Genomic DNA, 25,421 nt, shown 5'->3' on the forward strand with positions numbered 1-25,421 from the left:
TTTACTCCCAAAGGTAGGCAATTGTTAGAAGCAATGTCCTAGGAACATTGAAGTTCTTATTAGAGAAAAGAGAACACTCAGAAGCCAATGGCAACAATCGGGATCTCCAAACATAAAGGTTAAACTTATAAAAAATAAAATATATAATAATAATACGTCAGAAAAAATTGAAGCATTCGCCAATCGTTTGGAGAATTTGTTTACTCAAAATTATACAGATTCTTCCATTAGTGCTAACATTATAAATAATGTGATCCCACGCCCAATAAAATTCCGGTTCTCTACTTCTCTGTCGTGAAGGCGACAATCAAAGGTCTAAAGGCAGGAAAATCACCTGGTATAATTAAAATTACTACCACTATGATAAGTAAGCTGCCCAATTTAACACTGAGAATTATTTTGTCCACATTCAACTCGATGCTACGTATTGGATATTTTCCTATCTAATGGAAATTATCCGAGATTGTTATGATACCAAAACCAGGGAAAGATGTCACTCAAAAGACATCATATTAGCCTGTTGTCTAGGTTAGGTTAGGTTGATAGGAGGATGTATACTAGATAAGATCCGAAGAAATACACCGAGGCCATTATAGGGCCTGTGACTAAGACATTCTATCTGGGATCAGTGTTTCAAAGTTTCCGACATATTCTGTGTCTGGTATACGATCAGGCCCGTCCGATGATTGTGTATAACCTGTATACATTGATGACGTGCCCTATAACCGCTTTTGGCCAGTTCGCCTAAAGTAAAGAGCCGTTCGGCAGTAAGCCCTACATCATATCTTAAATATGTTTCAATGGGTGGAATATCTAGTAGGTTGAAGTCAGTGTGACCATTTTGGCATTTTTGCAGCTATATTTAGCATTTTTTATTTTGATTTAGCTGTAAAATTTTAATTTAGCATTTGGCATTTTATTTAGCATTTTTATAAAATATTTCTAGCATTTTTAGCTTTTTTTGCAATTTTAGTATATAAACAAAAAAAGACAAATTTTTGCAAAAAAGATTTATATTGGAAATAGGTTTAACCGGAAAAAATCAGAATTAAATGTCTACCCAAATACAAGCAACAAGAAATATGAGAAATGTAATAATTTACACTGTAATTCAAAATAATGCAAGAAGATTCATAAAGATAAATAACTTAAAATTACGCCAATACAAGTGAATACTTTAAAATGTTGTATTCTAAAATATTTTTCTGGAACCCAAAGCTTTTTTAAATTCGAGGTGATATAAATAATTCAAGAGATTTCATATATTTTTACAAATACGTTCAGTACGCTATTTTACAAACTAATACTTTTTGTTTGCTCATGGAATGAAACATATAATTTTGGAAAAGGCTATGTATGACGGTTAATTAACAAATTTTATTTTTTCCTATACGAAATAAAGAGGTTTTAATTTGTATCATCCTTCAGGAGTTCTTGTTAATTTATTGAAAATAAGTATTGAAAAAAATCAATAATATATAATTAAGACTTTCTCATCCTACTTTCTGTTCTTTTTATTTTTACCAAATTTTTAGTAATTTTGTCACGTTTTTTTTTTTAATTAAAAAAAATACACAAATTTCGAAAATATTATTGACAATTTATTCCAGAATTACAAACTTACGGATTTGAATATATCTCTCAATTCATTTCATACATTCTCATATATATTTTTTCGAAAAAATCTTGGAAGTATGAGTTATAAACCTGACATCTATTCACCGAGATTTAAAATTATTTCAACGGAATTTTCAATATTTTTGTGACATGAAAACCATTTTTAAAGTGTTTTGAGGAAGACAAATAAAATTGTTTATATAAAAAAAAGTAAAACTAGAAATATTATACTTTTCCTTCCGAAAACACATATAGGTAGTGTAATTAATAGAGTTTTAATGTAATTTTTGCATTCAGAAATATTTTAAAGTTAGAGACATTACATATTGCTAAATTTACAAAAATTTTGAAATAATTTTTAGCATTTCTGTTTATCTTAATACCACGGAACAAAGAATAATAAGAAGTTGGACTATGACATTGTTTTACAACAATAACATTTCCTTCTCTTCACAGACGAGTTCTGTGTAAATTCAACACACTTGTGAGAACTCAATTCTCTCACAATACTTCAAAACTTTTTCGCGAAAATACCGGGATAATAGGACTTGAAAGACGTTTTTTCACAAACACATAACTATTTTTTAATTTTTTATACAATTTTATCGCATTTAACAATCCGAAATATTTTTATTTTTCACAAACTAAAAAAATATTTTTTTAATTTTTTTGACAATTAATTTTTGTGTGTTGAAATTAAAATTGACAAAACAAAGTTGTATATTTTGGTATTGAAAATGAAAAAATTATTTAAAATAAACTTATTTTTTTGCAAAAAAAAAAGAGATTTTAAGTCCGAAAAATATATTTATTAAATGTTTACTGATTAGATGTGGGCAAAATAAATTAAAAAATCTGCGAATGTAGAAATTTAAATGTTATTTATTTTTCCTAAAATTTTTATGTACGATTTTATGCAAGTATGTATGTTTGGAAAGTGTGGTGAAAGTGGTTGGAGCCCCAATACTAATACAAAAATTCTACCAATACATACTTAGAGTTAGGTACCGAATGACAACTCCTTTACGTACCAACTGACAAGCCCCAATTTCTTTATATTCTTTGCCACGGAACTTAATTTTTTACCCTACTCCACTATACTACGTTTGAGTATACTAATCGGTTAAGAATCATTTTCTGAATCGATTAAGCCATGTAAGTCTAACCGTCTGGTAGAGGTTGAAATTTTCAAAACAATAAGCACGTATGCTTTTTGATCCAATGACAAAACCTTTTAAAAATGGTTAAAGTCCGTCCTTTATTTTACCTAGCCCCCGTACATATACAAATGTATAAAGCCTTTCTCAGAAAATTAGTTTAAATATATCGGAACCAAGGTTCAATTCAACATAAATGCTTTATTACGAAAAATAAATCAAATTTTATACTCATATGGTCAACAACGGCAGAATATACTTTCTTACTTGATATAAATTACAATGAATTTCAGTTACAAATTAATATGAATTGTTCATAAAAACACTTAAAAAATTTTAGCATTTTTTCTAGCATTATTTTGGATGGGATTTAGCCGCAACATTTTTTGAGACCTGGTCACACTGGTTGAAGTAATAAACATGGCACCACTTATACCCAAGCAGCATGTACGCAGAACTCCCTGTAGTGGTTTGATATTGCACTTTTTGTCAAAAGCAGTCCACCAGATTATTGAAGCATAAGTTAGAATTGGTCTAATTACACTTTTATAAAGCTAATTTGTCATAGTAGGACCAAGACCCCATTTCATGTCTATAGTTCTCCTACATATCGCCCAGCACTGATGTGCCTTGTTGATCCTATGCTCTATGTGCTGTCTCCATTTTCCAGTCGAAGATTACATTTAAGTACTTAACTTTGTCTGTCACTGGTATCTTCTTGCCCAGGAAGCAAGGTTCAGTATACGTAGAAATTTTTGTCTTTCTTGTGGAAAGAAGGATTTCCGTTTTTTCCAGGTTAACATTGAGGCCTCTCGGTATAGCCCAGCTCAAGGACGTATTTAGAGCCTCCTCAGCTCTTCTACACACGTAATTTAAAAGTATTAATAAATCGCATGTTGGGGCAAAGGTACTTAAAACATGGCGATAAATAAACAACAAGGTTTTGATATAACTGTTTGGTATCAATGAAAAGAGAATTTCCTGTATTACAAATATATAGAAATGTAATAACCAATCGAACAATTTTAAGAGGTAATTACCAAAAAGATTAACCCCCTTATTCACAAACAACATTTTTATTTTAATTCTCTTTTCATTGATACCAAACACTTATATCAAAACCTTGTAGTTTATTATGCCATGATTATCGCCATGTTTTAAGTACCTTTGCCCCAATGTGCGATATATTATTACTTTTAAAGGGAAAGGATACAAATTACGTGTGTCGAAGAGCTGAGGAGGCTCTAAAACAGCCAAGCGCAGAAAGAGAGACGCGAAGAAACTGTTATTGTAGTGGTGAGAAAATACTAAAAAAAACACTTAGAAAAAATATTGCCTAATTGCGCTTGTTATGATCAAATTTCATAACAAGGAAAATAGTAAATTTTACAGATAAAACATATTCAAAGAAAAGAAAAATATATATTTCTTCACAAAGATAATGTTTTTTATTTAAAATGTGTAAAAAAAGTATTAAAAATACTGTTTTTATGTGTTTTCATTCTTATGCATTAGTGAAATTGTTTTGGAGTGTACGAGTTTTTTGCAAGTAATTCTCTTGTTTACAAATTGTGTTGTTGTTTTTACAAATTGTTTTTGCAATTTTTGAAACAAAGCGACATCAACCTACATTGTTGAATGCTGTTAAGCAACTGGAGATAATTTTTTGTATTTTTACGCTCTTGCTATGAGTTTTGTTTACGATCGGGTAGTGTACGTGTGAATTGCCGAAAATCTTCGTAATTTGAACAATATGAACGCGCAACGCTGCTCTAAAATGTCCCGTGAGGTAATATAACTCTATACAAATAATTTTTCTGCAAAGATTTTCTCAATGATTATGATATATTTTCAAAAAACTTTAGTTTTATTTTAGAATAATCGAAGAATTAATTACCCCTGAAACTAATTATGCTTTATTATTGCTTATGTTCTAATCCTAGTTTAAAATCGGTTTAAAAAAATTACTTAAAAATACACTATGGCAACTCTGGATATATAACTTTCGGCGTATTACTAATTAGCAAATAGTCCAAGCTACAAAATGTATTTTAAATGAATTTTATAAATTCTTGTAATACCGTGATACAGCATTTTAAAATTAATATGAATAAAATTTTACATTGGGGGGAAATGGGTTTAAGCGGTGTAGTTCTCAGATAGGCAATTTGTGGCAACATTTTGATATTGAATGTGTTGATGAATAATTTATGTAACGAATTGTAGGAGAATTTTGGACTATATTTGCTTTTAAAATTTTTTTAATTATAAAAATAAAAATAATAAATTATGTTTTTTTGTAATTACAAATTTGAACATACATTGAACATTTAAACATACACTTATTAAGAAACTGAATTTAATTATTTTTTTTCGTTAGAATTTTTCTCCGACTTCCGCCTGAGGGTAGAAAATAATGTCCAGGAAAAAAAAACTAATGACGGGGTTGCATGGAGGCAAATGTCAGTTTTCCAGCAATATAAAATTTTCTTCGTAAATATAATTTCTCCTGATAGTTATATCGTACATCTCGCAGCTTATCCATCTGTTCCTTAGCATGTGGTTGATCCAGTTTCGGAGCACCCGGTCAACAAAAAACTGTGCCTCGTTTCTGTAACTCTCGCATCGAGAAGTTTCTCGCATGAAACAGTGAAATTGAAGAAAAAACAATGTGAATTGAAACAAAATATCATTTCTCACATGCAAGTGTTTCTGTAAGAAAATTTTGTGAGAACTATCTGTCATTTATGTTTTTTGACTTAAGTTATTGGAAATTTGTGAGTAAAAGCGTTTCTGTAAGAAAATTTTGTGAGAAGTTTCTCACATGAACTGTCAAAAAAACTTACATTTTAAAACGGTGCGGAAAGGAAATTTTTAAGTAAATAAAATTTAATTTAAACATGAATTATGTCCACTATGAAACAATGAAAAATTAATGTTATATTTATAATTATTTAAGATTAAAATAAATATTGTTCACTAATTTTTAGAAAATAGGAGGAATTTCGGATATACAGAAGCAAATGCTAAAAAAGTACGTGGACATAAACTTAGAATTTGCCAAGGGCAAATTTAGTGGGATAATTTTTCGAACAATTTTCATTTAATTTCTATATTTTTTGTTTATTTATTCTTCGTTTATAAATTTGTTCAGCAATTTTTGTTTTCTTCTTTTAATTTTTATGTTTTTGACAGCTGTTTTATTGGAAATTTCCAATAAAAACGTAATTCGTGCAGCCTCTTCTCACTTGAAGTTACAGAAACACTTTTTACTCACAAATCGAGAAACGATGGAATTTTTTGTTTCACACTTCTCGATGTGAGAACTTCTCACTCAAAGTTACAGAAACGGGGTACTGGTCTAGGGATTGGATAAGAGTATCAATGTGCACGTTATTGAAGGCGCCTTTGATGTTAATGCATACTGCCAGTATATACAGTTTGCTATCAAAGGAGGCACCTATGTAGTGGACAACTTCGTTTAAAGCGGTTTCCACCGATCGTCCCTTTACATAAGCATGCTGCTTATATTTAAGGTCTTTGTCTGGTATACTGCTTTTAACCATACTATCGACCATTCGTTCCAAGATTTTAAGTAGTAAGGATGTAAGACTTATCGGTCGATAGGTAGGTTTTCCTGGTTTGGGTATAAATATTACCCTTGCATCCAGCTATTTAATAGGGGTATATGAAGCATGGAGCCGAATAAGGGCGTATAAACCATTTGGGAAATTTTACAGGAGACGATAAAAACATCATAAAACTTTAAAATCGGCATTTTTTCCTACTTTTTTCACATATATGCATAAATATAACTCACATCTATCCCTGTGCTAAAACTCAGTAAAAAATTCGAGTCACAACTTGCCAAAATTAATACTTGAAATTTTGCTAAAATGGAATAAGGGCATATATCCATATATTTTAGTTAAAAGTATATATAAATAAATGTTATTTTTATATACTTCAGATTTTTTTGGTATATTAATCAATCAATTATAGTAATATGCATATAAAAATAGTATAATAACAATAGCATAGTAAAAATTGTACTTAGAAAAATCTTTCTTAAAAAAATCTTTAAATCGCACCTTATTGCGTTATTGTCAAAATCAGCGAACCACATTATTATCTTAGTTCATTATCAAATTGGATAGGACCTCTTTAACTAAAATAATCCGAAAATAACAAGATATAATAATTTTTTAAAATATAACTATAGTTATGGATATACGCCCTTCTTCTTGTCCACACTTTCATACTTAAATAATTCATTCAATAATAATCTTTTTTGCAATATAATTAAAAAATTAATAAATTTGAAATGTTTTCCAACCATTCTGCAAATTTGGTGCAATTAGAATTAAAATTTATACGATTTTTTACAGAAAAATACATTAAATTGCTAATATTTTTTACCCAAAAAAATAAATAGTATTTAAAAATCGTGCTTTTAAAACTATCTATTTTAGCGAAAAATTTATATTTTTCAATTTATTTTTTTATGAATAGATGTAAAAAGGTTAGTTTAATATAATTATGCGAAAAACGCGATTTTGAAAAGGTGGTCTTTACGCCCTTATTCGCATCCATGCTTCATATGTCAATTTTAATATCTGAGACAGATGTACGGAAACCAGTCCCGCCTCCATTTGTAAGAGTGCAGGGAAAATGCCATCCCGCCCTGCAGCTTTATAGAGAGCGAAGCTCTTGATTGCCCCTTTAACCATGTCAGATGTAATAACTATTTCCGTATTAGCCTCCCCTTCCTCCAATATACCGGGTGGAAAATGAGAGTTTATTAGGAGTTTCATTGTCTCCTCCATATCCTCCATCCTCCTGCCCATGTCATCGATCATAGATTCCGGCTGAACATGAGTTTTGGTTAGGAACTTTTTTATCTTCGATACGTCATTTACGCTATCTACACAGAAAAGTTTTCAGGAGTCTCGTTTGGCTTTTCGAACGATTTTCATATATTCACCAAGTTTATTACGATACTCATCCCAGTACGCTGGCGTCTTTCTAAGACGTATCCGGTTAAATAGTTTGCGAAGAGTCTTCCCAAGGTTCCGGATCTCCCCGGTAACCCAGGGTTTCTCCTGGGCAAATCTCCGCTCTCGCAGAGGGCAGCTGTCCTCGAACGATTCAACTTATGTACCGATGGTCAGAAAACTAGTGCTCGTCCGAAACTCTCTAATCATGAATTTCGTTTATAAGCTCTTCTGAACATATAGTTATATTTAATACTTCTTCTCTGATTCTATTGAAAAAGGTAGCTTTATTACCTAAGTTCAATGTGATCAAGTCTTTAGTATTAAGGAAATCCATAAGGGCTTGTCCCCTGCGCAAGCTACATGGTGAGAATTTGCATCACAATCTATTACAATTTTCTTATTTTTCCTTTGTTCCTCTTCAAACAGTTTCATCAGATCCGACATTGGTGGTAGTGTCGGAGAATCGAAAGGCAGGTAAACGGAAGCGAGATATATGTTGTCACTACCTTGCTTCAGTACGGTTGCATCCGATTTGGATAATCCTGTTGAGAGGAGAAAACATAAGTTCTTCTGACATAAGATACATGTTCTCGGGCGAGACCCTTTATCAGCGTAAAAAAGTTGAAAATTTACGTGATTTAATCCAGAAACCTTGTTGCGAAGGTTCCTGGATTAAAGCTATATGTATTTTACCTGTGTTAATTTTAGACATCAGAGCGTTGTTAGCCGTCTCGCTCCGATGGAGGTTTATTTGGATAACCTCAATCATGGTCATCCATTAAACTGTCTTCCAGCGAGTTGGTTTTCACCTCCTCTCTCTTTGGACTTGAATCCTCCGGGTAGACAGAAGTGGTTATTGATGCAGTGGGTACTATTGATGGAACTGCGGTGTCCTTATCTGGCATTGGAATATGAGACTGTTTAATCTACACCTTCCCAAATTCCTCGATTTTAGGATTTGGCTCCTCAACATTACCAGTACTTGCTCATGACGCTTTGGGTACCGTCGTAAGTATTTTAGAGTCCTTGTCGGGGCCGACAACATCTACATATGTGATGATTATTGTTTAAATTTCTTTAAACTCAAAAATTAGCAAAAAATTACATAATTTTTTATGGTTTAATTTTATAATTTTAAATAGATGTATATAATGTACTCTATTTTCGTATATAATAATTTTAATTTTTTTAATTTTAAACATTTGCCCTACTTCAATCAGATTTGTCGAAAATTGCTTCAGAATTTCCCCACGAATTTACATCAGATTTCGTAATCTGAAATCTGATGTAAATTCCGACAAATCTGATTGAAGTCGGGCAAATGTCTGATACCATGTCTGACAATCTTTCAGTGGGCAGTTGTACAGTTGACGAATTTCAATATATATGATGATTTTTATTTAAAAAAAAAAAAACAAAAATTTCCTTCAGATAATGTGCAGAGTTGTCGCAAAGTTTTCTTACTAAAGTACTGAAAATGGAAACCGAGACCGAGAAAATGGAAAAATGACCGAGAAAAAAATATCAGAAAATGTGCAGACTATTCTGTTAAATATCTAAAGGAAATTTATATTATTCTCTTAATTGTCTGACGAAGTTACAAAAGCAATTCTCTTCAGATTATGTGCAGATTTATCGGATATAATTCTTAAGTCATTTTATATTTTACTTCAGAAAATGTACGGACTATTCTCCTTTATGTCTAAAAAATAATATAGAAATAAAAAAGCAAATTGTCCTCCGCCAATGTGCAGATTAGTCTCATAATTGTCGTAACACTGAAATTCCCTTTCGACAATGTGCAGACAAGTCTGATGTTAATCGTTTAATACTTAGACGTCTGCTACGGAAAGTTATTTCAAGTTGCATGTTATGCAGGTATAGTAAGGCTACCCCACGTATACCAATTATGGGTCCACTTCCTATTGACCGACACGAGCCATACGTCAGACCATTTAAATACACTGGTCTGGACTATCTTGGACCTTTGACTGTAGCTATTGGCAGGCGTCCTGAAAAAAGATGGGTGGCACTCTTTGCGGAAAATGGGAAAGAATGGTCCAGTGCGTTAAGAAAGTGCTCCGGAAATCTTTAAAAAACGTTTCGCTTAAAGAACATGTTTTGCAGTCCCTTTTAATAGAAGCAGAAAACATTGTCAATTCACGCCCATTAACTCATTTGCCAATAATCCCAGACGAAGAAGAACCCCTCACGCCAAACCACTTCCTTGTTTGTTATTAAATTGTGGCCCAAACTCCACCAGCTGATGAGGCAGATAGTAAGTTCTGTAGTCTTAAAAAACAGTGGCGTATTGCAAGGAGTCTTCGTTACAGATTTTGGAACGTTGAGTACTCGAGTATTTGCCAACATTAACAAGAAGAGTTAAATGGTGTGAAAGAACAACTCCATTAAAAGATGGCGACATAGTATTTATATGTGATCCAAAACTTCCCAGGAGTCAATGGCGACGTGGTATAGTAATTCATGTGTTTGCTGGTGCTGATGGTGTGGTGCGTCGAGCTGATGTAAAACCTGCGTCCCGCGTTCTACAAAGAGCTGACAGACTTAGATGTTGGTGAAGCTGGTCGCTCCATGGGGGCGAGGGTGTTACGGAACGCCCTGTAATGTTTCATAATAGCCTCATCACTGTTTTATTAATTGTGTCATCCTTGTTTATAATAATCTGTTTTGAACCGCGTTTTTGCATTCCTTTTTCTTCTTGTTTTTTGCATGCATTTTTGTGTGAGTTAAAGATAAAATGTTTAATGTCGTTTTAAAAGCCAAAGAAAGAAGTGCAAAACTGCGGTAAGAGAATACATTTATATTTGTCTTTATTTGTGAAATTAACTGTTACCCTTTTTATAGAAATAAACTAAATATTTTAAACTGTATTTTGTTCAACGCAAACCTCTTTTATTTCTGTCAAGAGCCTCCTAAATCTTGAGTTAGGGTAAAAAACCGGTTTTTCGTACCTTTAGCTACTTATATGCCAGTAACTTAGTTAAATCTTAACCGATTTTAAGTTTCTCCACGGATTTAGAAAGCAGAGGCCTTTATAATAACATATATAACGTTTAAGTAAAGATATGTGTGAATTTCATCAGCAAAAATATTTTTTATTTTAGTTTTGCACCGTTGTCCAAGTTTGGAGATGTTTTTTGACAGTATTTTATATAGGAACCGTACTATTTATTAATTGATAAGAAACCCATGTCTATTCATGAGAAAAACGCAACTTTGTTTTAAAAAATTCGTTAGCAATTAACGACGTTATTGATCTTTTTCTTAATACAAAATTGTTCATAAACTAATTTTCTGAAGGATGCTGGGGATAGGGTTAAATATGGGCTGATCTTCGAAAAATTTGGTGTAAGGATTTATGTTTACATAAAATGTTTCCACCAAATTGTATGAGGATCGGCCCATATTTAGCCCTATCGCCAATATAAAGTATCTTTCGGAAAATCAGTTTGGATTTTTAAAAACAAAGTTGCGTTTTTCTCATGAATTTACATGGGTTTCTAATCAGTTAATAAACAGTACGCTTCCTATATAAAATACTTTTAAAAAACATCTGCAAACTTGGACAACGGTGAACAACTAAAACAAAAAATATGTTTGCTGGTGAAATTCACACATATCTCTCCAGGTTACTTAAACGTTATATATGTTAATATAAAGGCCTCAGCTCTTGCTTTCCAAATCCGTGGAGAAACTTAAAATCGGTTCAGATTCAACTATGTTCGTATAAAGGTACGAAAATCCGGTTTTTTACCCGTAACTCAAGATTTTAGAGGTGTTTGGCAAATTTCAAAAATATATTATTGTTCTACTCGAATCCACCTTTCAGAAAAATAGTATCACTTCTCAGGTACATAAATTTTCGTTTATTTTGTCTCACTGTGTTATTCCATTCTTTAATAATCATTTAACACATTTTTTTAATGAGAACTTTTGCACTTTATTTTGTCCGATAGTGTATATACTTTATGGTATCAGAAAATTATATTGTAGGAATTACAAACGGAATGACAATGTTTTACGTATCCTCTCACAAAAGTGAAGGTTATAAAGATATAGAGTATCCCAGGAAAAAGTTACATTGAAAAGTAATGAGTTAAAAAGCTAATAAAACATCTTTTCACGACTTCTTCATGACATTGCAGCCAAGTACATCCACGCTCGCTTAAAGAAGTACTTACAATTTCTCTTACAAAGATGTTATTGAGTAAGTTGCTTTGTTTTAATAAAAATAGCCAAAATACGCACCAGGGACTTCGGTTTGTTAGAGCATTTTTAGCTGAGGGGACATGTCGCAGGATTTTTTCTCCATTCTTTTTTAAATGTACGTTTAGATGGAGACTCAAAAGGCGTGCGACATTTTTTGTTAGTGTTACCATATTTATGATTCTTAAATGTTTTTTCTATTATTTTGTTTAGTAATATACATAGCAGAAATATAGAAGGTAGTGTCAATCTCTCATTATTTTTTTAAATTCTCTATCTGACATGCTTAAGGATTTTGAAGTTTTAGTTAAATTAGTGATACCATATACAGTTTAATTTTTCCCATTTTATAATGAAATTTCTATATATGCTTTGAAGTTTATGTAAAAAATTTATAAAAATAATTTCAATTCTGTTAGAAAATATTATAAAAATAGTTCTTTTGAATAAAATCACATTTATATTAAAATCTTTGAAAACTAATTTTTAAAATTAATAGAAAGAAAGAATAAATATGAGCTGCATTTTCCCGAACTGCGAAAATACGAAATACCAATGTAAGATTTTTTAAAGTCCCTATATTACCGGGTAAACGTCAACAGTGGCTTGAAAGATGCAAAACCAACGAAGAAAATTTGCCAAAAGAGCCTATGGTTTGTTCAGATAATTTCTTTAAAAGTGAATGATATAATAATATTTAGATAAATTAATTACACATTTTTTGTAAAAAATGTCTTGAAATCCATTATTATTTTTAACACGTGGCAACTCTGTATATAAAGTTTAAAATAAGAAAAAACGTCAAAAAACCTTATTTAAATTAAATTTTTTTGATTGAGACTACCTTCTATATTTCTGCTATGGTAATATATATGTTTATTTTTTAAATATTTGTTTATTAAATGTTGTGTTCAGAGATGGGGGTAGTGCACTTTTTTTTAGTTAAATCAATATTTCACTAGCACTAAATATTATTTCAAAAAATATATTTTTCACAAATTTTCAGCAGCTTAGTGATAGTGAAGCTTATATTTTTAGCACTAATATTTTTTTAGTGATAATTTTATTTTTTTAACTATAACTCAATTGAGTGGTAGTGTGGAAAAAAGCACTACACTCAAATAGTTAACTTTAATTTGAACAGTAACTAACAAAAGGCTGCAATAATTTTCTTTGCACTATTTTTTTAAAAATGAAAATTAAAGAATTTGTAAGACAATAAATGATTAAATTTTTGTAAAGATACATCTATTAAAAAAGAAAATACAGATTTAGATAGCCAGTTGCAAAATGATGTGGTTATTGGATATTTTTTAAGCAATAGCTTGGAAATGTTGTAAATAATGAAAGCTTTATTCATTAATAATATTCGTCCAATGAGTTTTTGGTTGACTTGAACCATTTCTAGACTGACCTATTAACTTAAACTTTCAATTGATTGAAACATTTCACCGTAGAAAAAAAAATAGTGCAGGAATATTTTTTGAACTAATAATTTAGTGTAGAAAGAATTATTTCACTAGGCTGTAAAAACAAATATTTTAACTATTTTTAAAATATTTTTAGTTAAAAATTTTAAATATCACTATCACTATTATTGAGTGAGGCTTATATTATTCAATTCATCACTAAACCTAAACAAAAGTAGTGAATAATTTTTGACCTACCACTAATTATTAGTGATAGTTAAAAATTAGTGCACTACCCCATCTCTGGTTGTGTTAAATATGGTTAACAAATATACTTCAATAATTTATACAAATTTGGTGAAATAACGGCCAATTGATTATTAAAATATGAGTTTAGTTGAGAAATATTGTTATTTTTATAGTTATTTATTTGATTATTTATATTTTATATAAAAATAACAAAAATTTAACAAGCAAATATTTAACATATTTATTATTTTTGGATTAAATGTAATGTAAATAAAATTCAAAATATTGCAAGTGGCAACACTGAATCATGCATTCGAGTGATCGCACACGATCTGCACTCTTTGAGTGCAGAATAAAAATAAAGCAACTGCCAAAAATACGAACGCTTAACAAAAAATATACTAAAAAACCCCTCAAATTACGATTCGTGCGTCTTTTGCTACTTCCCTTTCGTCTTTACCCCCTTTGCCTACAAACTCGTGTTGCATGGCTCGTGTCGCACGTTGGTGTCCCCTTAGCTAAAAGTGGTCAAACTTGTCGCATGACTCATGTCGCACGTTGGTGTTCCCTCAGCTAAAAGTGGTCTTAGTCAAATGATCTACACATGGCATCATTGCTTAGCTATTTTATTGCGCCACAAATAAAGGTTTTCATATACAAATTTAATTTCGTTTTCTTCTTTGTAAAATACAATTCTTAACACGCAATTAAAGTCATTACTAGAGTACTTCTAAGTAATGCAGATGGTAAGTAGTTGTAATTGAAAAGTATGTTGTTGAGTAAGTACAAGAAGTCATTACCAGATTTTTGCTGGTATTATTTAAAAATTGTACAATTAGAAAACTTATTAAATCGGATAAATATTTTAGAAAATATTACAAAATGTTTTTTTTTTTTTTTGAGGCAGTGTATGGCAAATCGGTTTCCCGAGGTATTTAAATCATCCATAAAAAGTCCATCGGTTTAGTTTTGTGTGTGAAAGGATTAATACTCTTGTATTCATTTTTATATTTTTTTAGATTCGTGTTGAACATTCACGACGAGGCTTCTGGGACAGTTCAGTTTTGTATAACATATCATCCTTGCAAACAAAATATCCAATTGTAAGTAACTGTTATATATGGTAGGGTGGCCCAAAAAGGAAGTTGCGGATGCTGATGTCCTGACGTCAATAAAGCTATGTGCTATATAAAAAAGCTCCATTTTTGGGATTTTTATGTTTTTTCCAGATTTCTTCTAAAGTAATGATAGAACATTTTGGTATCATAAGAAATGGAGACGCTTTCAATTGTATATAAGAATTTTTTGTGTAAAAGCAAAAAATAATCGAAATTTTATATATTTTACCGACACGGTTTTTTCAGTTTTAGAATTTTATTTGAATTTATCAAAGCATTTACCAAAGCATTAACAATGCTAGCATAAACAAGTAAGAGTTTTATATTCGGATGTACCGAATCTTATATACCCTTCACCATGATGTGTTAAATAGAATAGCCAGTAGAAAAAATTATTACAAAAAATACCAGTTGTAAAAAGTATCAAAAGTTGCATAAAAACCAAAGAGTGTACCATTCATAGAACAATCTCGTCTCCTCCAGATTTGTATTAACTTAAAAGTACCAAAAAGTCCCTTTTTACATGTTCTCACTATAAATACCTAATTTATATTTTGATCCTTTGTTTCCAGGATCATGTTTCTATGTTAAATATTATAGAAAATTCAAAAAGTACTTTTTGAAGATCAGAAAAGAGGCAAAAAAAATTCCCTTTTATAGGTTCTCACCTAATCCGGGACCTACATATATAATTTCATGTTTCTTGGTTCAATATTATAGAAAATTCAAAAAGTACCTTTTGAAGAACACAAACGTACCAAAAAATCCCTATTTATAGGTTTTCATTTACTCCGGGCTCTACATACTTAATTTTATGTCTGTAGGTTCAATATTATAGAAAATTTAAAAAGTATCTTTTGAACAACGAAAAAGTAGAAAAAAATCCCCATTTATAGGTTGTCACTAAGTCCGGATCCTACATGTTTAATTTCATATTATTAGTTTCAATATTGTAGAAAATTCAAAGTACCTTTTTAAGAACGAAAAATTTCCAAAATATTCCCTTTTATAGGTTAACGAAAAAGTACCAAAAAATACCCATTTATAAGTTGTTACTAACTCCGGGTCCTACATGTTTAATTTCATGTTTCTAGTTTCCATATTGTAGAAAATTCAAAGTACCTTTTGAAGAACGAAAATTTTATAAGTTATGACTTACTACGGGCCCTACATACTTAATTTTTTGTCTCTAGGGCCAATATTAAATTCAAAAAATTCCTTTTGAAAAACGATAAAGTACCAAACAGTCCCCTTTTATAGGTTCTCACTTTACCCGGGCCGTATATGCTAAATTTCATGTTTCTAGGTTCAATATTATAAAAAATTCAAAAAGTATCTTTTGTAGAACGAACAAGTGAGAGTGTTATATTCGGCTGTGCCGAATCGTATGCCTTAAAAGAAATGCTACCCTATAAACATCAGGGTGATATTACTCATCAAATTAACTGAAGAGGACCATATGTGAGAGATAATTGACCGTTTTTCATAAATTTTTTAGACCAACTTTGGTTCATACAAAACATCTTTACATCGAATATCACTTCCCGACACTTTCCGCATGAAATTCGGTAGGAAGATTTACGTTCCTATAAATGTTTCTTATATAAAATTCCATAACTGTTCACGTATTTTTAAGTCAGCAAAGATCGTTAAAGTAATTTTCTTATGGACCGATCCTCAATACATTTGGTAGAGAGGTTTTAACTCGTATAAAAAATATGTGTGTCGAATTTCATGGCTTTTCTGTATTCTGTATTTTTAAGCCAGTAATGATCGTTTAAGTAATTGTTTGAAGGGCACCTTAGATGGGGAGTAGGGTCAATTATGGACCGATCCACATAAAGTTTGATAGAGAGATTTTGGCTTCATTGAAATTTATGTGTGTCGAATTTCATCACTATACTCGTATTTTTAAGCCAGTAATGGGCGTTAAACTCATATTCTGAAAGGGACCTTATATGGGGGTAGGGTCAATTATAGACCGATCAACATAAAATTTGGTAGAGAAGTTTTTGGTTTATCAATTTTATAACAGGTACCTCTAGAACCGGTTCTTTTAGAATCATTTCCACTAGGATCGATTACATATTTTTTTGACAAAAAAATAATGCGTGCCATGAATTATATTGCGAACAGGGTCCAAATTTATCAATTCTACCGGAAGTTATACTAGTACCGGTTCCTCTAGAAGCAGTTCTACTAGAATCAATTTTTTTTGGCAAAAAAAGTAACGTCCACGATAATTTTGTAAACAGGATCCTACTTTATCAATTCTTCAAAAGGTTTCACTAGACCCGGTTACTCTACAACCGGTTTCACTACAATCGGTTGTTTTTTGTATAAAAAAGTAATACCTAGAATAATTTTTTGAACAGGTTCCCTATTTTTAAATCTCACAACAGGTTCCATTTGAACCGGTTATACTAAAATCTACTGTTTTTTTGAGAAAAAATAATATCAATGATAATTTTGTAAACAGGTTCATACCTTAAATTTAATGAGTAATTTCATTCAAATGAAAAAAGTGTTAAATAGTGTTAAAATATTTGTCTTTAGGAGTATGCCACGCCCATAATTACCAATATTTTGACCAATTTTTTTAACTTTAGTTTTAATGTGTTAACAAAACAGTGGACTTTTGGTCGAAGAAATTAATTTCTGAGCCACCGTTTGCTGACTAGAGAAATGGGGTTTTCAAGTAAAAAGTAAATATGAAAAATAGTAAAGGGGTTTTTATTAATATTGTTTTTAGGATAGCGAAGCACACTGTGTATAGATAGCTACGTTGACCAGACTTTCTGTATTATACAGAACAGTTTCAGAGCCCTGTTCTGTATAAATTATTCTTTGATAAAAAACATGAAAATGTTCTGTATTTTATTTAGTGTTATTTATTTGTTCAGTATTTCGTTATTTTTTCAGTTTTACATAAAAACGCATAAGAAATAGAAAAATATTTAAAAAATTTGCCACAAATGTAGTTTTTTCAACTATAAACATTTAGTATTCGCTTTCTATTTGTACTTTATTAATATATTTTTATTTCTCTAACACAGAAAAAATTAATACATAGCTTGAATGAATTTTGTAATAAATTGTATGAATCGAACATGACTTTTTTCCCAAACCATTTTCGTTCAGAATATTAAAAGTTTATAAAATGTATGAACTTGTACATGACGGAAATTTTTTGAATTTTTACTTTTTTTCAACGATATGCATGAAATAACTGCATAAAAGTCCACTATTTACTATTCTGTTTACATAGTAACGTAATAGTATTCCTATATTAGCGAATTTTGTATAATTAAAAATAGAAATTTAAATATTTAAAAACAAAATCTAAAACAGGAAATCATCAGAAAACACAGTTAACATCCTTTCTTCAAAAAGGCCCGCGAATAACGCGCACATTTCATCGATTTTAATCTAAAAATCATAAAGAAATAAAAAATTTTCCAAAGAAAATTTTTAACCTTTTTTTAACAAATAGAAAAATAAAAATAAAAATTAAAAAATTGATACCATTTAGGAACTTATTCTTAAATATTATTAACTTTTGTCAATGAAAGCAGTTCATAATATTTATGCTTAAACTTTTTTTCTGTGAACAATCAATGTTTAAAACTAAAAATAACCTGATTTAAAAAATAGTGGTTAGTGTATTTTATTTTCTCCTGTTCTGTATTTTGTTAAAAAATATGATCACCGTAGGTATAGCTAGTTAATACAATAAAGCCTAATTCGGTATTTTCAACCGAATAAAATATAAATTTTGGTTATATTGATTCCAACCGACTACATAATACAAAAGTAAAAATTTTTATTGAGATTTTAATAATATAATTTAGTTCTAAAAAAACAAAAAACTATTTATTTCTTATTCAAAAATTTCTTTATAAATAAAATTTAAATCTATTAAAAAAACAAACCAAAGCCAAAATTCGGTTATGACAAGGAATCTGTTTTCTCTTTTAACCGAATTTGTTTCCAATCTTCCAAATTTTTGTAATTTCGGTTCGGAGGGCACTGGTATAGGCTAAGTATAATTGTGGTGTTGCTATTGGTATTTCATATATCAATAAATTGAGGTAACTGAACCATAAGATGCCGTAGTATATTCGGCTAGAAACGTTTAATTAATTAAAGTTCTAATGCCATGACTGAATTTTGAAGTGTTTTCAATGGAGTATTGGTTGCAATGACAGAATAATGTTTATTTGACTCAAAATTTTTAGCTCTAACCTTTTTTTCGGTTACAACTACTAATGTTTGAAATTCATATATTTATATGCTAAATTAAAATTCGCAATTTTTTTTGTATTCTCTCTAACTTTGCATGCTAATATTTTATCGCGGCTTTATGATTTCAACATGTAAAATTTTAAAGTATTTCGATCACGCGATATTTTTGGTATATTGAAGTTACGCTGTTAGTGTGCATCGCGAAAAAGTCCTTTTTTGAAACTTTCACGTTTATTTTTCCAATATTTAAGCTTCTCCCACAGTGATATCTTCTAGAGCACATTTTGGAGATATATGTACATCAAACGACGCCTAATACAGTGTCTAATTTTTCTCATTTCTAAATTTTGCATAACAAAAGAGCCGCAAATATTCTATCCAAAAAACTGCAAAATTTGTAATATCGTATAAATTTAGTTTCAAAACTTTGCGACCACGGAATTCTTTACTTATAAATGGCACAACAATTAAATATGGACTACAGTCATTCAACAAGTCTTTACTGCCTACATTACCAAATTTTACAGTTGTAAGCCGCCCTCATAATATTCAAAAGTTGTAAAAAAAACTACTAGGTTTCTATCAGTTTTTTGAGAAATTTTAACTTTGAGTGTTTATTTCTACAACATGAAACTACTCTTGATTACAAAATTTTATGGACTTATTCTTTCAAGTCTTGTAAATAAAAAATCGTCATCACTTAATTTTCAAGATATTAAACTAATGCTCAACATGGTTATCTTAAGGGTAAGTCGGTCGAGAGTGCGATTCATGAGGTAAAAAAATAGTGGCCATTAAGGAGTCGTTGGTTACACTCGGTGTTCAGGATTTCCTGGTGAGTTGGATAGTTTCTATGCTTGATAGCAGAGTTATCAACTCAACCTTAGGGGAGGATAGGATTAGGAAAAGAGTTACCAAGGGTACACCACAAGGAGGAGTGGGGTGTAAATATGAAGAAATTTTGTTATTATACAGCCAACGAAAATTTTATTCTAGATTACAGATTTGTTCGTTAATTTTTTGTATTTTAGTAAATAGTCAATATGAAGAAATTTCTTCATATTTACTAATATCGTTTCGTTGTTTAGGGGTGGTAAATATTAAGAAATTTCTTCAATTTAACTAATGAATTTAGTTCTCATTAATAAAATTTTTATCATAATGAAGAATTTTTCTTCATTTTTACGACCCTATTTTAGTTAATACTAAATCCCAGTGAACATTTTCTTTCACTATCTGAGACAATGTTTACATAAATTATAAACAGTATTTTTAAACAATTTCTTTAAATTCTTGCAATTTTTCTTTATTGTTTATAAGTTATATAAAGTTGTCATTGATAATAAAAGATGTTATTTATTGACAAAATAAAATTGAACAAAGCAAAATTTTATAATTAACATAAAAGTAAAAATTTATTACAAAAATTAATATAATTGATATTTATGAATATTTAATACATGCATAAATAGATATTTGTATTCATATACAAAAATGATATTAAATACTATTCCACTGCTTTAAACAAAAGCGTTTTAATAAGTAAACCAGAGTTTAAATATTAGTAGATGCTTTTATATTTTTATTTTTGACTTTGCAATAAATATGCATTTACCTCATATTTAAAAATATGCATATTTAAAAAATGGTTCTGTTCAAAATATTTCTAGTATTTTTGCTAAAAATATTTACCCATACAAACTATTGCATATTACAGCTTACAGACAAATATAAAATGTTTTCACTTACAATATATTACGCAGCAACTCGCTAACATATTTATAATACCCACATATATTTCATATGGCTTGCCTATAATATTAAAATATTTTCCTACACAAATTATTCGCAGTCAACAATATTGAAGCCATGCGAGCAGTAATATACGAACATGAAATGTACGCAAGCAGAGCATATATGTGCCGACGAAAACACGAAACAAAACGATAGTCGCGACTATCAGGTTACAATATTTTTACTATCAAACTTAAATATTATTTACTATAGGAAATGACTTATGGTCTAAAATTTAACATTTCATGTTGAACTTGAAAAATTATAAAATGTGAAAAATGTATGCAAGATATAACCAAATTTTATTTAGAAAATAATTGAAAACGTTTATATCTATGTATGTTTTATGTATATTATGGGAAAAATGTATGCATGAAATAACCAAATTTTAATTAGAAAATTTTTGAATTGAATTATTGAATGTATGTATTTATTAAATTTATGTTTAATTTTTATGTGGAGTATTAAAATGTATGTATTTGTATTGATTGTAATATAATTAGAAAAAACTTATATAAATACTTAGAGGATCATATGAATGTAAAAATATATTCAAATATGTATATATGTAAAAAATTGTTTTTACAGGCTATATTTAAACATATTGTTTGTAACAGGATGACAATAAGTTTGTAAACAGGTAGTAATGCATTAGTAGTGTCTATGAAATGATCAATAATGAAGGAAATTATAGGTATTTTAGAAATTTGTAACAGGATAGCAAAAAATTAAGAGGGGACATAAAAACATAAAAATTTGTTTTTGTAATTTTACATTGTGAAAGGTTAAAACAACAAAAATGTATGAGTGTATTACATACATATACAAGTATGTTTTTCATATGCATGTGTCACATTTCTATAAATTATTATTACATACACTCAATTATCTTACAATAATGAATGAACAGGCGCGAAGAAAAAAATATATAGGTGTTAATAAATTTGCATATGCCATTGCCAACCTTTTGAATTTGCATGAGAGAGACTAAATAATAATGATATTTCTTTCCTCTTCTCCCCACCACAAATTCAAGTAAAGCAAAAAAAAAGGATCTTGCGTAAACCATCGTTAAGGAATGTGCGTAAAATGATAAAGTAGGAAGAGAATTTCTACTACAGGTCATTTTTATGACGAATGTATTTTTGCATCACACGTACATATCTTCTTCCCTCCACCAATTCAGGGAAAAAATGACCTATCGTAATCCACCGTTATGGAATGTGCGTGAAAAGTAGGAAAGAAAAGTGCTGTTACAGGTCATTTTTATGACGAATGTGTTTTTTGTTATTGTTTCACACATACTTACATACAGTGTCTCTCATAATTATTCGAATTTGGGTAAACTATAAAAAGAAACCAAATTTAATAATATATTTTGTGTGCAAAATAAATAAATTAATTTGTTATATTGTCTAGATAGTCCTTATGTTTGATATCACGCTTTTTAAAACTTGAAAAATTTGTATTGACTTAAATTAATTGTGCTTTTTTAAAAAAAGTCCATGAAATTGCCTCACAAAAGTATACGAATTTTTCCTGTATTTCATATTTGATCATATTATACGCAACACAAATTTTAGAATCGAATGGTTTTTATGCGTAATATTGTTTTAAGGGGTTACTATCCACGGAAAGGATATATTTTTGGCCCATTTGGTCCACAATTTTGGGGAATTTGTACCCTTTTTTCATGTAATATCATTAAAATAGCGATTTTTGACCATAATTGTAAATTTTTCTCCTTTTTTCCAGAGATAAAACAAAAATTTGATATTGGGACTCAAAAGACCCCTTGGGGTATCTAAAAATAATATCTTTTGTTACAAGAATCTGTATTTAAACGTTCCAAGATAAATTATTCGGATCATTCTTCTTTCGCTAATTCAATATATTGGAACTTAAGTCCATTTTTATAATACTAGGATCAACTATTTTCGGGGAAAGTTTTCTGGTATATATTCTTTTAGATATCAGCTTTTATACATTTTAAGTTTTCAATGTGTTGTGGAAGTGTACAACTCCAAAACATGCCTCGAAGAAACACCATTCAAAATAGTAAAATCATTATTTTTATATACCAATGGCCTCCATGCTACATGGCACGATATCATTATGATCACATCAAAAATGTTGATATGTGTTTAAATATTATTTACTATGATCAAATTAAAACCAAAATTTAGGACTTACAGTGTTATTGTAACGGGCAACATAAGCGTGAAAGTTACGAGTAGTAAAAACTGAAATCTACTATATAGGATGACGTTTTGTTAAGGCATGTTTTGGGGTTGTATACCGCTATAATATATTGAAAATTTAAAATACATTAGTGCCAATATGTGCATGAATATACACTAGACAACTTTGTCGGAAAATATCGTCCCTAGAGGTACGAAAAGGGACTTATGATCCAGATAATTCAGTTAGAAACTGCAAAACGATAGCAAAAATACATCTTGGAACGTTTAAGTACAGATCCTTATAACAAAAAATATTATTTTTAGATACCCTATGGTTTCTATTTAATTCCAATATTAAATTTTGGTTTTATCTCTGGAAAAAGGGTGAAAACATTACAAATATAGCCAAAAATCGCCATTTTAATGATATTACATGAAAAGAGGGTACAAATCCCCCAAAATTGTGGACCAAATGGGTCAAAAATATATCCATGCGGTTGATAGTAACCCCTTAAAACCATATTAAGCATAAAACCATGCGATTCTAAAATGTGTGTATCGTATAATATGATCAAATATGAAATACAGGAAAAATTCGCATACTTTTGTGAAGTAGTTTCATGGACTTTTTTTAAAAAAAGCATAACTAATTTAAGTAAATGTAAAGTTTTCAAGTTTTAAGGGGCGTGATATCAAAACTAAAGACTATCTAGACAATATAACAAATTTATTTATTTATTTCCCACACAAAATATATTATTAAATTTGGTTTCTTTTCATAGTTTACCTAAATTCGAATACTTATGAGAGACACTGTACATACATATGTATATACAAAACCAGATATAAATGGTGTTGCATATTTGAATATATTTTTACATTCATATGATCCTCTAAGTATTTATATAATTTTTTTCTAATTATATTACAATCAATACAAATACATACATTTTAATACTCCACATAAAAATTAAACATAAATTTAATAAATACATACATTCAATAATTCAATTCAAAAATTTTCTAATTAAAATTTGGTTATTTCATGCATACATTTTTCCCATAATATACATAAAACATACATAGATATAAACGTTTTCAATTATTTTCTAAATAAAATTTGGTTATATCTTGCATACATTTTTCACATTTTATAATTTTTCAAGTTCAACATGAAATGTTAAATTTTAGACCATAAGTCATTTCCTATAGTAAATAATATTTAAGTTTGATAGTAAAAATATTGTAACCTGATAGTCGCGACTATCGTTTTGTTTCGTGTTTTCGTCGGCACATATATGCTCTGCTTGCGTACATTTCATGTTCGTATATTACTGCTTGCATGGCGTCAATATTGTTGACTTCGAATAATTTGTGTAGGAAAATATTTTAATATTATAGGCAAGCCATATGAAATATATGTGGGTATTATAAATATGTTAGCGAGTTGCTGCGTAATATATTGTATGTGAAAACATTTTATATTTGTCTGTAAGCTGTAATATGCAATAGTTTGTATGGGTAAATATTTTTAGCAAAAATACTAGAAATATTTCGAATGGTAGCAATTAAATATATTATATTCATAAAATATATTTATATTTTAATATTACATACGTATGCATAGGAGAAAATATGCATTTTGGTTACTAATATATTAGTAATTTTAATCACTGAAGTAAACAATACGATTTTAAGTGTCGTGTCGTTTTTTATCAACTGTTTGATAGGTATGAACTATGCTTTAAACATAAATTATTTTTAAATATTAAACAAATTTGTAAACATAGAAAAATTATTCATAGAAAATTAAGTAACACTACAACTATGTATTTCAAATTTGAAATGAATGTATTTACTTGAGTCAATATTTGTCGAAATATTATATATGTAAGTGCTTTTGAATAAACGTCCAAACTAACAAATATTCTTTTAGATATTCTAAATTAAATACAAACAAGTAAGAGTGCTGTATTCGGCTATGCCGAATCTTATATACCCTTCACCACAGTGTATTTAAAAAATATCAATTCTATAAAATTTTAATTTATTTCATTTTCCCGTTTATATCATTATTATACCAATAGCAAAACGAACAACAACAACGCTAAACGAAATAAACACACAAAAAAACAAAATACACAAGGCAGTAAAACCAAAAGACATCCTAAGATACGAAACGAAATACACAAAAAAAAAAACAAAATACACAACGCAATGAAACCAACAGATATCCAAAGTTTGGATATCTGTTTCGTATGTTTGGATTCCAAACATACGAAACTGAATACACCAAAAAACAAAAACAATATACACAAAGCAATGAAACATACGAAACGAAATACTCACAAAAAAGCAAAAACAAAATACACAACGCATAGAAAACAACAGACATCCAAACATACGAAACTGAATGCACCAAGAA

General features: G+C 29.5%; 1 protein-coding gene across 1 annotated transcript in view; it reads left to right on the forward strand.

Annotated features, from left to right (window-relative positions):
* Positions 1 to 25,421, forward strand: part of LOC119599869 — a 277,552-nt gene that overhangs the window by 237,901 nt on the left and 14,230 nt on the right. The window contains exon 6 of the mRNA XM_037949780.1: positions 14,676 to 14,769. Within this exon, the coding sequence (XP_037805708.1) occupies positions 14,676 to 14,769 (94 nt within the window). The remainder of the gene's footprint in view (positions 1 to 14,675; positions 14,770 to 25,421) is intronic.

The sequence above is a fragment of the Lucilia sericata genome, unplaced genomic scaffold (assembly GCF_015586225.1).
Source record: "Lucilia sericata isolate MDLA Ls3-8-SP2 unplaced genomic scaffold, ASM1558622v1 Contig000094F_arrow, whole genome shotgun sequence".
Classification (NCBI taxonomy): Eukaryota; Metazoa; Arthropoda; class Insecta; order Diptera; family Calliphoridae; genus Lucilia; species Lucilia sericata.